The sequence below is a fragment of the Chiloscyllium punctatum genome, chromosome 39 (genome assembly GCF_047496795.1).
Source record: "Chiloscyllium punctatum isolate Juve2018m chromosome 39, sChiPun1.3, whole genome shotgun sequence".
NCBI lineage: Eukaryota > Metazoa > Chordata > Chondrichthyes > Orectolobiformes > Hemiscylliidae > Chiloscyllium > Chiloscyllium punctatum.
Window position 1 is genome coordinate 45171486 of NC_092777.1, and position 15740 is coordinate 45187225.

General features: G+C 40.4%; 1 protein-coding gene across 8 annotated transcripts in view; it reads left to right on the forward strand.

Annotated features, from left to right (window-relative positions):
- bahcc1b (BAH domain and coiled-coil containing 1b) overlaps nucleotides 1-15740 on the forward strand; it is a 244742-nt gene that overhangs the window by 163607 nt on the left and 65395 nt on the right. For 6 of the 8 annotated variants that reach the window (XM_072558583.1, XM_072558582.1, XM_072558584.1 and 3 more), the window contains 4 exons: nucleotides 5235-5367; nucleotides 9381-9651; nucleotides 11524-11784; nucleotides 14336-14542. In XM_072558583.1, the coding sequence (XP_072414684.1) occupies nucleotides 5235-5367; nucleotides 9381-9651; nucleotides 11524-11784; nucleotides 14336-14542 (872 nt within the window). The remainder of the gene's footprint in view (nucleotides 1-5234; nucleotides 5368-9380; nucleotides 9652-11523; nucleotides 11785-14335; nucleotides 14543-15740) is intronic. The other 2 variants (XM_072558586.1, XM_072558588.1) reach the window with 1 other exon arrangement.

The following is a 15740-nucleotide window of genomic DNA, read 5'->3' on the forward strand; positions in this document are numbered from 1 at the left end:
GCTGGGAACTATTGTAATGAAAAGGAAGGAATTTCAGTGTGCATATGTCCTGCAAGATTACATTGAGAAGTGACAAAAACAGAAGTTGCTGGAAGATCTCATCAGGTCTGGCAGCATCTGTGAGGAGAAATCAAAGTTAATGTTTCGCATTCAGTGACGTTTCTTCAGAAATGAGAAATTGATTGAGCCTGTCTTGCCTTCCATTTTTATGAATATATTTACCTCACTTCTCTCTTCTTGATCCAATTATAATCTGTAAACATTTGTTTTAATATTCTGCACATTAATTATGATCAGCTGTTGCCTGATGCTGGCATCAGCTGATATGAAGCTAGGGCCCAAAATCTTAAGCATTTAACTATCTGATTTCAGTTGGTAGTGACACAGTGATAACATCTCTATTCAACTGTTGGCACAGCTTTGCATTATGTAATCCAAAGTATGAAGTGCAATGCCAAATGCTGAAAGTTAAGCTCATTTGGAGTACACACTGCAGAAGTCAAAGGCAATGTGAATGGTTGAACTGTATCACACTGTAGTTGTACAGTAAATTGAACACATGTTATTGACATGTCAGTTATCTGAAAGGAGCATTCTTATTCTTGGCTGAGTTGTCATTTCTTCAAATTTTCAAACAAGGTTCAAAAAGGCAGAATTAGTAAAATAATTATGCCATTTTAATTTCTGGAATGCAGAAAATTTAAATTTCTAAAATACCAATTCCACGAATAAAACTTTGTGGCAAATAGTCCAATGTAAGCAAGAACTTTACAATCAGTTAACAATGGCAGATCAGGAAGTTGAGCTGTTGGAACAGTGTCTGTTTGTCCCAGAATTAAGCATCTTCAAAAGAGTGATGTTATTCAACTGTATATAAACAAATCTCAGGGTAGTTTTGCCAGATTTACACCATTACGTTAAGTGTACAATGCAATTTGTTGGAAACTGTCAGAAAAGCTGAATTGCATTCACTGTAATCTATGCATGAGTTGTATATTTGGCTAGATAAATCCACATTCAAGTCCACTAGGATTTTTATCCAAACCATTTCTGGGAGACCTGCTCCAGTTAAGCATAGAATGCAGCTTTTCATTTATGAGTAATATTTTCTTAAGACCATAAAATGCTTAATCAACTGATAAGTGGTCCCCATTCTCACTACTGCATGCCTCACTTAACTATCCATCTAATTAGGTCAACTCAACATCTCATTACTCACAGTGCAGACCAGACATTCAATATAATGATGTTCATCTTGGATTTCTCATCGCATTTGCAAATACACACACATATTGGAAATAAATTAGGTTTTATTCTCCAGCATACCTTATTGTCTTTTTGAGAAGAGTCAAATTTATACACTTAGCAATGCGCCTATTTAGACATATTTATTTTCAGCAAGTGAGACTTTTAGACAGACTGTTCTTAAGCTAAAAGCTTGATTCTGATTAAATAGAACTTGACAAGATACAAAGGTTGCACTGCAGTTTCTAGGCCTTCAACTTTCTGTTTTTGTTATACAAACCACATAAAGTTTATTCTGCTAAATTCTATTAGTGCTCCTGTCAGTGAACAGTGTTCTCCTTCCCTCTCATGCATGAACAATTGAGGACATTGGTGCCACTTGGCTATAAGGTCAGGAAAGGGCAACAGGCCTTAAGGTCAGTGTAAGAGCAGTCATGTGAGATTTGCTAAGAGAACCAATGCTGACTGTGCAATTTGAACCCAGGATCATGACCCATTTCATTCAGAATCCGATTACAAGCTGCTCATGCACTAAATTAAATAAATAAAAGTTGAAATTATGGACACAGTTTCTCTTTTGTTGGTCCAATTGGGATTCAATTAAGCAATAATTTGCCCTAAAGAGTTGTAGGTGATGTTGATTGAAAGAAGGGCTCAGAAAATTGAACCTACAATCAAGGAGTTTGCCAGTTTCTTTGGCAACACAATTGAGTCTAAAATAATGAACCGTACTGTTTTCTAACTGTTTTGTGTAATATAATCAATCCGTCCACATCATATCATAATGAACACCAAAGCCCTTTGCTTCAAAAATCTGCCACTTAGAAGACGGCTTCACTTGACTGAAGGGGTGAGCTGATTCTGATTTGTCCGTTATATATTTGGTCGATATCTCAAATGTCGGTACAGAATTATTCCCACAAATATGTCACTGTGGTGGTTCCAATTTGTGGGATTGGCAACCCAAGTTATGCTGACAGCTCTAAACTGTCATCTAGTTATTGAAAATGAAGTGCATAGTTCCGTTATCCAACATCAAAGAAACTAATTAAACTTTGTTTCTAAACAGCAGCAAATTAAATTGTTGTTTCTTGGCAATGGAAATATTAACTTTACAAAAAAAAATTTTCAAAGTTCAGTTGGCACCTGAATTTTTACAGACTACATGTTAGGGTGATCTGATTCAGTCAGCCTAACTTTGATTTGAATTACACTGCAAATACTGTTGAAGTCTAGCTGGGGATCTCAGAGCACAAAGACTCCAATCACCACAGAATAAGAAGGCCATGCATGAGGATTTCATTCTAGAGGGGTGGAATTGAAAAGAAATTCTGTTTTGATCAACCTTTATGGAACCTTGACTAGACCACTCTGCAGTTGTAGTTGCTGTATTTTAAAAAGAAACAAAAGGATAAGATGGATAGAAGGTTTGCAAAGATAATACAGGTACACAGTCTTTTATCCAAAATCCTTGGGGCCAGTTGTTTCTGGGATTTCAGAATTTTTCGGATTTCAGAATAAATGACATTTTCACAGTGAAATAAAAAAACTTGCTAAACAGCAGACACACGTGTGACTAAATACGAGCACCGAGACACAATTGACGCCCGTCAGTGCTGGGCCATGCCGCCACACCACATCTGAGTGATGTGGGTCGAGTGGGTGTGGGGTTGGGTCACCTGTTCGTGTTCCGCACAGTCTTGTTATACAGAAAAAAACTTTACAATAAAGGCATCGGATTTTGGAGCATTTCCGATTTCGGAATTTCCGATAAAAGATTGTGTAACTGTACCAGAAAGGCATGTGAGTATATGTATTGGAAAGAATAAGGGGGCTGTGTCTCTTATTTCAAAACAAAAAGCAAACAAGTGACCTCATAGGTTCATCAAAGTTATGGAACATTTTCCGAATGTGGAAATAGTTAGAATGTTTACATTCATGGGGACAGACAGAACTAGATACCATCACATTAGATCTCCACCAAGAAAACCAATTCAGAAGAAATGTTTTTACCTGAAGAGTGGTGAGAATATTGAACTTGTTACTACAGGGAGGGACTGAAGCAAATGTTTTAGAAGCAATTAAGAGTAATAAGTATATCGGGGAGTGGGAAATATCATTATGATGTTAGATTCAGATGAAGCAAGTTAGGAGGAGAAGCCCTGAAGAAGGGTTTATGCCCGAAACGTCGATTTTCCTGCTCCTTTGATGCTGCCTGACCTGCTGCGCTTTTCCAGCAACACATTTTTAAGCTCTGATCTCCAGCATCTGCAGTCCTCACTTTCTCCCAAGTTAGGAGGACATCTGAATAGAGCATAAACTCTGACGTGAACTAGCCAGGCTGAATGGCCTGTTTCCGTGACTCATATCCTAAACACATGCATCATTAGAAAATTAACACAGCTATGTAACAGCACAAAATGCGTGTAATAAGAGTTTTGATAAATGATAATTTGGTTATTTGAACCTGCTACTGAAAACATTAAGTTATGTATTTTGAAAAGAGGAGCTACTTCTATACATAAAGAGGAGCTCCTCGTGCTGCCACTATTAGCTGAATTAGACTGCTGTATGATTCACTTTGAGTTAAGCCATTTCATGTACATTTATGGAGTCTGAGAGGATGTTCTATTTCTTCAGGCTGTAGGTAGAACAAGAGCCTATAGATAGGAGATTTAATACATGGGTGTGCTCTAGGCTTTAGCGCACGGTATTCATTGCTTAGCTAGTTTTACTCACAGCAGTAGTATCCGGGTATTGTGGACCTAGGGGAAATGCCCACAGACCAAAGAACCAGCAGAAAAGCCTCTCCCTCTCCATTACCCAATGATTGCGGTTTGCTTTACTGTTTTCCTACTCCTGTGCGATCACTGACATTTCCAATCTGTGTATTAACCTTGCTACGAAAGCGCTCAAAAGGCAGATGCGATTGAACAGGAGTTTTAACAAAATTATGAGCCAAATAGCAAACAGATGGAAAGTTGAAACGGAACATCAAAATAACAAGAGGTCACATTTCAATTCCATGACCTTACCTACCCAAATCTTGAAAAAAAAGTGAATTTTTTTTTGTGTGTTGGCTGCTATCCTATATGAGATTGTTCTGATCGAATCCAGATGAGATCATGCAGCTATGGTTTCACTGCAAAGCAGCACATCTCAGATTCCACCAGCAACGTTGAGGATCCTTCACAGGCTGTCAATATGAGGAAACCGTTACAGAGGATGAATAAACAGGTCAGCTTTGACTTTCCTGAATGCACCACATCCGAATGTCAGATTAAAATCATTTATTCTCTGAAACTACAACGTACAAGGATTTTACAGTAAAAAATGTTAGTGGAAGTCACCCTAGTTATTTCCCCTGACCCACTGTCACTTTCTGCTTCAAAGAAAACTGCAACACATGCATCAGGATGGTAATTTAATAGTGCCCGGTGCGTGAACTAACTTGAGAGCAGAGGTGAGTGCAAATGCTTAGAGAGCATTTTTTGGTCATCACAATTCATCTGACCTTGAATTGAATCAGTACCTCTAGTGTAAGGGGAGGGGAGGGGTGGACGGGGATTTGAAATGTATGGAAAGTGGAGTTGCTACCATCTGTTCTGCACATTTTTCTCATTGTCTTTTAATATCCATCAATGTACTTTTGCGAAGTGGGGTGGGGGTGCGAGAGAGGGGAGAAAGAAATGAAAGGAAAATGCACCTAATTCTCAGAAAGTGGAAAATTCCTCAGCGTTAATGTGCCAGTGGTCAATTAGAAACCTAATGCTAAGTGACTCAGAGTAGAAACCTATTTATTGAAATGCTCAAAAACAGCAGTGAATGGTCCAGTGTTAATCTAGTTTAATTAGTGATTCAGAGATTATCACTTTAAACTGGAGCTTGCTCAGCAAGACCAAGTTGCCCTGTCAGGATGTGTTTGTTACAGTAATCACCTTAGATAATGCAGAGTATTGAAGGCAGCCTTTTCTTTTGTTTATTTCTAGATCCATAAGGACAGGCCTGAGCCTCCTCTGTGAGGAACTGAGGAATGAAGGGGAGCCCAAGAAGAAGAAATGCAAACTTCCTGGGAGGGAAAGTAAGGAACAGGAGTACAGTGGAAATAAGACTGGGTCAGAGGTCAGTAAATCGTTCTTGATTGTGCAACAAAGAAATGCGTCTAATGTTTGAACTGTTTTCTTTTGATGGCTAAGTTAATAAAGGAAAGGTCATGTATGGAGCTGAACCACGTTGCTAAGCAATATTCCTCCAACTTCTTTTCCCACCTGCTCCTGGCCTCAGCTTATGGCTGAAGATACAGGTAACTTCATCAAGTTCAACATCCTCATTTAGGGAGAGAGAAATCAGCCAGTGAATTCACTCATAAATATGAATCCATGACTCCTACTGGAAAGAACATGCTTCTTAACAAGAAGTGAAAAGCAGCCCTCTCCAGCCATGTCCACTGCACAATTGTCATGTTTACCAATGTTCTTTGTTCAGTGTGTATTGTATATGTAGTCACATGGGCAAAATACTGGACAGTGAACAACACACCTGCTGACTCCTATGTTACAACAGTGATGCAACATCAAAAGTAAAGCACCTGAGGGCACAAAATGACTTTGGTTCTTTTACAAGTTGATCCATTCACAGGATTTCGTTTGATATCAGAGAAAAAAATAATTTACAGTGACAGCAAGATCTGCTAGATTCCAGGAAGAATTTGATTTGATTTATTATACTCACATGCACCTAAGTACAGTGAAAAGCTTTGTTTGTGAGCAGTACAGGCAGATCACAGTAAGCAAGGAGATACAGATCATAGGGTGCTTAGACAGAGTGAAGCATACAGGTTACACTGTGCAGGAGGTGTGCAAAGCAAGATCAACATTAACAAGATCAACACTATTTGAAGTTACAGAGTCCATTCATCAGCCTAATAACGGCAGGGAAGAAGCTGTTCCTGAACCTGTTAGTGTGTGTGTTCAAGCTGCTGTATCTTCTACCTGACGAAAAAGGTTGTAGGAGAGCATTACTGGGGTGGGAAGAGTCTTTGATGATATTGGCAGTGTTTCCATGGCAACAAGATGTGTAAGTGGAGTCTATGGATGGCAGGTTGACTTCCATGCTGGTCTGCACTGTGCACGTAACCTTCTGGAGTTTCTTATAGTCTGGGCAGAGCCATACCCGGCCGTTATGCACCCAGACAGTATGATTTCTGTGGTGCATCTGTAAAAGTTGGTGAGGGTCCTTATGGACATACCGAATTTCCTATGCTGCCTAAGAAAGAAGAGGTGTTGTTGTGCCTTCTTAATCATCGCATTTACATGGGAAGTCCAGGACAGCTAGTCTGTTATCATCACTCCGAGCAACTTGACTCTCTCAACTTCCACTCTGTTGATGTAGATGAGGGTATGTTTTCCTCCTTTCTTTCTGAAGTAAACGATCAGCTCCTTTGTTTTGCCGACATTGAGAGAGAGGTTGTTGTCATTGCACCATGACACCAAGCCCTCAATCTCCTTTCTATATTCTGATTACAATACTGAGCCTGAGATTTTTCAAACATTGTACACTAAATTTCCTAACACGGTTTGATTCAGTACTTTGTTTTCATTTTTTAAATTCATTAATAAACCTTCAGCTTTAAAGACGTCATTTACCATTCTGAGCTCTGGAAGGCACGCTGAGTCTGACAGGGCTCAGGGATATTCTATAGCTGCATTTAATGCAAAGAACAAAAGTTGTTGTGGTAACAGCATAGTATAGCCAGTGTGAATGCATCAGGTATACACAAACGAGGTGAAGGACAAGGACAGAGCTGTTTTCATTTCTGTCTCTAGGTCTCTCTGAAAAAGTCCTTTGGAAATTTGAAAGACTACATTGAGAAGGAAAAAAAGTAATCATTTCTCGTTGTTCATTCAGGAATGCACAATAATGAGTCATCAAAAGATGCCTAGGCTATGCCATACCCCCATTACATCAATCTTCAAATTTATGTCTGACAATCAAATCTGTCATATGGCACTGAAGTAAAACCAATCTCCCAGCAGGGAGGTTTGATAGTGCCACTTGGGAGGGTTTTAGCTATTATGATGGGGGTGTGAAGGGGGGCACTGGAGCAGCAGGTCAGTAAGTATAGAGACTGGGGAAGGGCTTGAGAGTAAGGCAAGTATAACTAAGAGGAAGATCAGTCTGGGAGAGGCTGGAACTGGAGGCTTGGACTGTATTTGTTTCAGTGCAAGAAATATAATATGTAAGACAGATGAACTTAGAGCTGGAGTAATGCATGCAGTTAAGAAGTTGTTGCTATCACAGAGAGATGGTTGAAAAGGGGACAGGATTGGCAGCTTAACGTTCCAGGATATTGATGCTTTAGATGAGACAGAAGAGGAAGCAAAAAAGGTGGGGGAGTTGCAATACTGGTTAGGGATCATATCACAGTTGTGTTGATGGAAGACACACTGTAGGGATCTTGCAGTGAGGCATTATGCATAGAGCTCAGGCATGGGAAGGATACAGTCACAATACTGAGCTTGTACTGCAGACCTCCCAGCTGCCAGCAGGAGATTGAGGAAGAAATATGTAATCAGATTTTGGAATAATGTAAAAATAAAATGGTTGTTGTAGTGGGAGATTTTAACTTCCCTCATATTGATTGGGAGTCCTTTAATGCCAGGAGGTTGAATGGAGAATGATTTATTAGGTGTGTCCAGAAAGATTTTTTGAAACAGTGTGTAGGTAGTCCAACAAAGGAAGTAGCCATACTGAACCTAGTTCAGCTAAACTTAATTAGGCAAGAATTGGAGACTGTGGATTGGAGCAGCTGTTTGAGGGTAAATCCACATCTGACATGTGGACGTTTTTTAAAGGTCAGTTGATTAGAGTGAAGGGGAGGCTTATTCCTGTGAAAATGAAGAACAGGAATGGCAAGATTTAGGAACTTTGGATAACAGGGGAAATTATCAGCTTAATCAATAAAAAAGCAAGCATACCTAAGGTCTAGGCAACTGAAAACAGACAACGTCCTTGAAGGATATGGGGAAAGCAGGAAGGACCTTTGTCCACTCACCTATCGTATTATATCCATTTGCAATTTCTTTATACCCTCTGCACAATTTACTTTTCCACCCATTTTTGTGTCATCAGCAAATATAGCAACCAAACAAAATCACAAAATGATTTCAGAAAGTTACTTCAGTTTCATATTCCTATGTTTGTATATCTTTTGACTTCCATCTCACGCATTTCAGAAAGTTATCGAGAACATTTGATACTGAGGTGCAGGAAAAAAACCAATAAGTCCCTCAAGCCTGTCCCAACCATGATCAAAACAGGCACCTCATGATCAAAACAGTTCCTATCTCTAGCCCCACCTGTCCCGTCCCGTCCCGTCTCGTCTCTCAGCCCACCTCCTTCCCCGCCCCCACTTTCCACCCATCGATTCGATTGGCTCAGAGGTGCAAGCAGACAATTTTTTTTATTGCCTTGATCGGGACTTCCCAAAGTGGGGTCTGGGCCCCAGGAGGCATTGTGGGGTCCATGACAGAAATGCCTGAGGCCTCTCTCTCCCAACTCTCATTGGTTATCTCCTCCTCCTCCTCCTGCACTCACCATGACAAGTTTCAAGTTGCAAAATGGGGTTGCAGTGTGAAAAGGCTTGGGAAGCATTGGTCTAAGAATATTTTGGTTTATGGAGGACATTGTCACCCATGACCTCCTCTTGTGAATTCTTGTTTCTGCATCGCTTTCCTCTTTTATGAGTGCAGATGGATGAAGGAAATGCAAAGACCATTCTCATTCTATGTTCTACATTTCAGACCACCTATGTTTTCTTCAGGAAATATTTCAGATTCCCCATGGGGATCAGGTCCATCAGAAAACATATAAGTGATAAACAGTACAGTGGCAATTCATTTGATAGCATCCTTCAGGCAGATCAGAAAGGAAGTATAACTTTAACAGGGTTAACTTTTCAAACTGTTTACATTACAGTTTTGAGAAAGAACTAATTAGCTTTCAGAGTCACTGTTGGTGACTTGGAATATTGGTATGAGATAGAATTTAGTGTTGTAATAATTAAATGCTGGCAATAGGCACCAATCTGAGCAAATGATGGCATTAACCTCACATGTATCGTGGATTTCTTTCAGATGAAACCAAAAGCGAAAAAGGACACTCCTCAGACCAACCTCACATCTAAGTTGGGAAAGTACAGCTCAAGGCCAAAGCAAAAGGTATTGGGTAAAGCTGCAAATAAATCACACACAACAGCCATTCTGAAATCAGCCAACACCAGCCATTTTAGGGGGAAAACAACAGCCCTGCCTGGCAAGATTCAGAAACAACTGGGAAAAGCAAAGACCGCCTCAATCCCACACAGCCAAGAGAGAGCCAAGCATAGTACAGCAACTTCTGAAAAGGGTAAGTGCACTGTGAGAAGATCTGGAACTAGGTTCTGAACTTCAGAAAAGCAAAGGCTTCCATGAGTCAGAAAAACCACTTTCACTCACTTCATGATATGAAAAATGTTAAAAACCTGAGACAGATTGCAAAAATGATAGAAATACACAACAAATCAGTCAGGATCTCAGAGCACAGGCAAGTAAATAATTATGAATATAATCTTTTGTTAGGACAGGAGAAATGAATAGCATTTGTATGGAAATGAAAGAAAAGAGTAAGAAAGCATCCATTCTTCTCCTCAACATACTTTTTAAAAATTAATGTAAGCTTATTGGAATAAACATCCTTTTTCCTTCCAACCTCCATTGTTCTACATAGGTATTAATACCAAAGAGGCTGACCTTCAATCAAATGCAACAAATAACTGGTCATTGGCCAATGTTGTGTCTTTAGTGGTACATTGAAATTATTTTGATCATTATTTATATGGGTCTTGTCCCATATTCACATGCTGCAATCATTGTATGACTTTGAAGCACTCATTCTGGAGCAAACATACAGATGGCAGGAGCTTAATTTTATATCTAGGTCACCTATACACACAATCCATTTGTTATAGATGCTGAAGAACTTAGGCTCCCTGTAATTGCTCTTTGGAAACATAGGAGAGTTTCCACACCAGCTCTCCAGCATATTTCCAGGTCAGGAGTGAGGGGTAGGCATGTAACATTGAAGAGTTGGCTCCCCCACCTCCTGACCACCCCTCAGCTATACCTCAAACTACCACCCACTTCAAATCTGAGGTTAGGTGATTAAAGCATCAGTCACCAATAAATAGCCAGTTGAAGTTCTCTATCTGCCTCCGTAACAGTAATCCATGCATTTGAGAAAGATGGAACAAAGGAAGCAGGGACATCTTTCCTCAACCTTAAGCTAAGTACATGAATGAAGTGAGTTGCCTCCTTTGGGAGATGTCCTGTATCCACTGGGGGCACCATACTCCTTCAAAATGTTGCTATCCCTCCAACCCTTTATGCCAACTCCCTTGGCCTCCAGGAACTGATGCTCCCCTCCTCCACTTCAGTCTCCGCCACCCCTCCCGGACTCACTGGTAAGTCTCAATATCATGGAGTGACTCCTTAGAGCTGCTTCTGGTCCCAACAGGGGCAACTGAGCTCTCGAGTATGTGACCTTCTTTCTCTGAGGCTTGGATGTTCTGCTGTCAGTCCATTAAGACTGTCCTCCATTGGTGGCCATTTGTGACTTTTTCTCCTGACTGTGAAATTTACTCAATGGGGAGTTAGCGATTGATACAAGAATTCTTCCTGTTACATATTTCTGGCATAAGCTCATTGATTACCAGATATCATTGCCTTAAGGGGTACATTTGTAAGTTATTCAGTTTTATTAATTTCCTGTGATGTTTCACACTTTGGGGAACAAGCAGTCCTCTGGTTTGAGGGTGGGGTAACTGAATCAGAGCAAGCAAGTAGATTTTAATTCTCACTTTAACAATCATACTTTGAGCCATTAATTTGATTTGTAATACTTTGATTTTCTGTTACTCACAGTAGTATAGAAAGCTTTGCAGACACATTGAGCAGTAGAGCAGTTTGGAACAAAGGAGTATCCATGCAGTGGTGACAGGATAGAGTGAGATATACAAAAAAAACCAAAGGCATGGCTCATGAGAGACACTACCATCAGTGTGACAGGATTAACTAGGTAGTGTCCTTCATCGGTAAGCACGTAAGAAGTTATAATGGAAACGTCTACACAAAAGTCTAACTAAATGTGAGTCTTGTAAGAGAGAAAGTCTAAGTGAATGCAAGCTTTCAAACATAATATTGACCTGCTAATTGAAGATGCCAACTTTATTTTAAATCACAGCCTCAAAAATAGAATCAGGCGAAGAAGATGGTTTATCGACGAGTAAAGTTCCTTTTTCAAAAAGTAAAGCAGCTCAGAAGACTAACTCTGACATGAAAAAGAAACCCGGAATTCAACCGAAGAGACGGGCTGTTGGAGTCAAAGTGCAGAAAGCCAGCAATAAGAAGCAGAAACAGGAAGCTCAGGCATTAGTGACTGAAAAGGAATGGATGTCCACAGAGAGTGATGGCTTCTCTTCAGATGCTGGTCAGCTAATTACTGGTATAGTATCATGGGGAACCACTTAGAAATGATAACATGGAGACAAACCACTCAGTCCTAGTGTCTCATCTCTACACAAGCAGCAGTACTAATCTTCCTCTTTTTTTCATTCAACAAACTAAGTTGATGTGGTACCTGCTCCAGTCATTAATTCTGGCTGTGGATTGTGCACACTCAAAGTCCTTGGTTCAGAAAGTTGTTTTGCCTTTCATCCTAAACCTCATATCTAAATTTACGTACTTGTTCACTCATTCTCAGTGAGCAGTCAGTTTCTGTATACTGCACCGCTTTACCTTCATCACTTTATACCCCTCCAACCAGTCTCCCCATAATCTTTCCTGATCTAACATCCTAAGTTTTCAAGACTTTTCTCTGAAGAAAATATATGCTTTTGAAATAAAAGGGAGACCTTTCTATAACAGTATTATTATGGCATTGATGGATTACTGCAGTGGCTTTGCACAGTACTTCATTAGAGTAGCACTAAGTTATCAATGTTTAGCAGGGTTACATCATTGGATGTGCTTATGTCTCCAAGTGAATCACAGATATCACCTTGACTCGAACAGGAGGTTCCTGAGAATGAGTGAAGCACCTCAATACAAAGAGGGAAGCTTTTGGTTCATCGATCTGCAGTCCCTTGTCTCTTTGTTCTGTTGTAGTGACAGGAGCTCAAAATCCGGTTGGCTGGCTATGATTTTCCTGGCTAAGACTCTTTAAAAAGTTTCAAAACCAATACAAAACTTATAAAAACTTACTGCTCCAAGAAAGTGAGGAAATCAGCTCCAGCACTGAACAAATCTAAACAAAAGAACAGGACTTATTCAATTATTACTTACAGGTATCCCCTGCTTTTCGAATGTTCGTTTTACGCCAATTCGCTTTAGTAGCTGTTTTCGCTAACCGAAAGAGGATTTTCGCTTTTACGAAAAAGCATGTGCAGCGAGAGTGGCGCCGCCAGGCGCCTTCACTGGGAACTACACTCAGGCATCTCAGCATCAAGCCGCCATAGCTTTGAACTGTGTCTGTGACCATCTATGCTTTATCTCAATTTATTTTGTGCATCCATTAGCAAGATGTGTCCTAAGGTATCTTGTACCTCCCACCACCCCAACCTTAAACGGCCTTAACTATATGTTAGTGCTAGTTTAGGTTTTATGTGTTATTTGGTATGATTTGATAGATTATTTTTTGGGTCTGAGAATGCTCAAACATTTTTCCCATTTTTAAGTTATTGGTAATTGCTTTTTTGTTTTACATCATTTTGACTTCCGAATGGTTTCATAGGAACACTAGATTTTTAGGTATCAGAAGACACCTGTATACAGAGCCGTGGGGAGTGTTGCCAGACAAAGAGACCTAGGGATGAAAGTTCTTTGTTCCTTGCAAGTGTAGTTACAGGTAGACAGCATGGTGAAGAAGACGTTTGGCACACTTGCCTTTATTGGTCAGTGCATTGACTATAGGAGTTGGGAAGCCATTTGCGGCTGTACAGGACATTAGTGAGGCCACTTTTGGAATACTGTGTTCAATTCTGATCCCCCTGCTAGAGGGAAGATGTTGTGCAATTTGAAAGGATTCAAAAAGATTTACAAGAATGTTGCCGGGGTTGGAGAGTTTGAGCTATAAGGAGAGGCTGGAGAGGCATGTTCTCTTTTCCCTGTAGTGTTGGAGGCTGAGGCTTGTAGAGGTTATATGGATCTTATAGAGGTTTATAAAATCATAAGGGGCATGGATAGCATGAATAGCCAAAGTCTTTCTCCTTGGGTAGGCTAGTCCAAAACTAGAGGGCATAGATTTAAGGTGAGGAGGACAAGATTTAAAAGAGACCTAAGGGCAACTTTTTCACACAGAGGGTGGTGCGTGTATGGAATGAGCTGCCAGAGGAAGTGATGGAGGCTGGTACAATTGCAACATTTAAAAGGCATTTGGATGGATATGTGAATAGGAAGGGTTTAGAGGGATATGATTCAAATGCTGGCAAATGGGACTAGATCAGTTTAGGATATCTGCTCAGCATGGACAAGTTGGACTGAAGGGTATGTTTCTATGCTGTGTAGCTCTATGACTCTGTGTTAAAGTAGAGGCTTCCCATCAACATAAACCCATTATAATTGGAATGTTCGACTTGCTTCCCAAATGGAAAACATTGCATCTTTCTTCCTAAGTAGCACACCCAAAGCAAAACAAGCTTATAAGCTTGCTCACCTGCTAAAGTGAGGTTGATATTAGTCAACAGGCACTGTTGCAAAATGAGAGAATCCATTTTGGAGATAGGAACAACTGAAATCTTGAATTATGTGTCTTCTTGACAGTTTGCAATGTATGATCTGAAACCCAAACCAGCTGTAGGATAATGCAGAGTGATGAACTTTTACCCAATAGCTTGTCTTCACATTGACTCATTGTCAAAACAAACACTGATGCAGTAACATCACCTTCAACTCTGTGTTTTGCCCAAATGATTTGAGTATTAGGAATAATTGAATGGACGCCTGCACAAACCTCTTGGCTAACTTGTCTATTTTCCCCCAATCTTTCTTTGCTTCAGATATGAGTGAAGATGACAACAACTATAACAGTGCTGATGGCAGTGATGCCATCACTGAACTGCCAATCAAAGACTCCAACCCGGGGCTGCGCACAGAGTACTCAGCAAGTCTCACTGCAACTGACATTGGTCCATCACCTTCCTCTGTTGTGAAGCTGGAAGCCAATCAGAAAGCAAAGAAAAAGAAGGAAAGGCAAGGCCTCCTCGGTAAGTAACTGAACTTACATGGTATTGCTTGGCCATTGCAGTTCAGTAACATAAATGGTAAAGACTCTGGTCACGATCAATAAACATATTGAAATGGTGCCCTTGAATTTGACATTAACTTTAGCTTTTCTATATAGTTGTATATTTGATATGAAATAAATAAATGAATAAATAGTGCAGGTTTTGTCATGACCAAACGCTGCTGGTACCATTTTGAGTGTTATGCTGGGAGCAATGCAATTCAGAAATACTGTGCCGTGTAAGGTTGCGTTTCTCCCCTCTGCATCCCCCGATGTTACTTTGTAGTGCTATGAGTGCCTTGTGATTATCTCCTATCACTAACTGACGGAGGGATTATCTGCAAAACTGGGTTTCTCACTGGCCGTGCCATTGGATAAAGCATTGACCTATAGAATCTGTTATTGTTCATGACTTGAAGTGTGTGTCAGATCGTTCACATTTTGATTTTTGTCATTTCATTTCATTTGTGAAATGTTGTGGAATTCTTCTTTGCCCACCTTTGCCTAGCCTCAGGGGTGTTGGGGGATGTACAGAGTTCTCTCTTGGCTTCTGCAGATGCCCTTTGCAATGACTGACATCAGGAACCACCCAGATAACAGTAGAGCACATAGACAGCAGTAGGTTACAAGAACACACTGGAAATTATGCAGTGAGACACTCGGCTCCAGACTCCCCAAAGCCTGCCTACCATTTACAAGGTGCAAGTAGGAGTGTGATGGAATATTTCTCACTTTCCTGCATGGACAGTTTCCAAAAACTCTCAAAAGGCTTGACAACACTCAGGACAAATCGGCCAGCTTGATGGCATCCCATCCACAATCTTAAATATTCACCCTCTGCACCATTGGCCCACAGTGTGTAGCATCTACAAGCTTGCAGCATTTTGCCAAGTCTCCCCTAAAAGCATCTTTTGAGTCCATGGCTTCCACTATTTTGAAGGACATGAGCAGGGGACAATTGGAATAATCACAATCAACAAGTTCCCCTCCAAGTCACTGGCCAGCTTGGTTTGGAATTATATTGTTATTTCTTCAATGTTGCCTGATTAATTTCCTGGATCTCTCTCCTTCAGTGTACCTACATTAGTTGGACTGCAGTGTTTTATGAAGGCTCTTACCCCAAGGGCATTTAGGGACTGCCCTTGCCAGAGATGTTCATATCCAATAATTAAATTTAT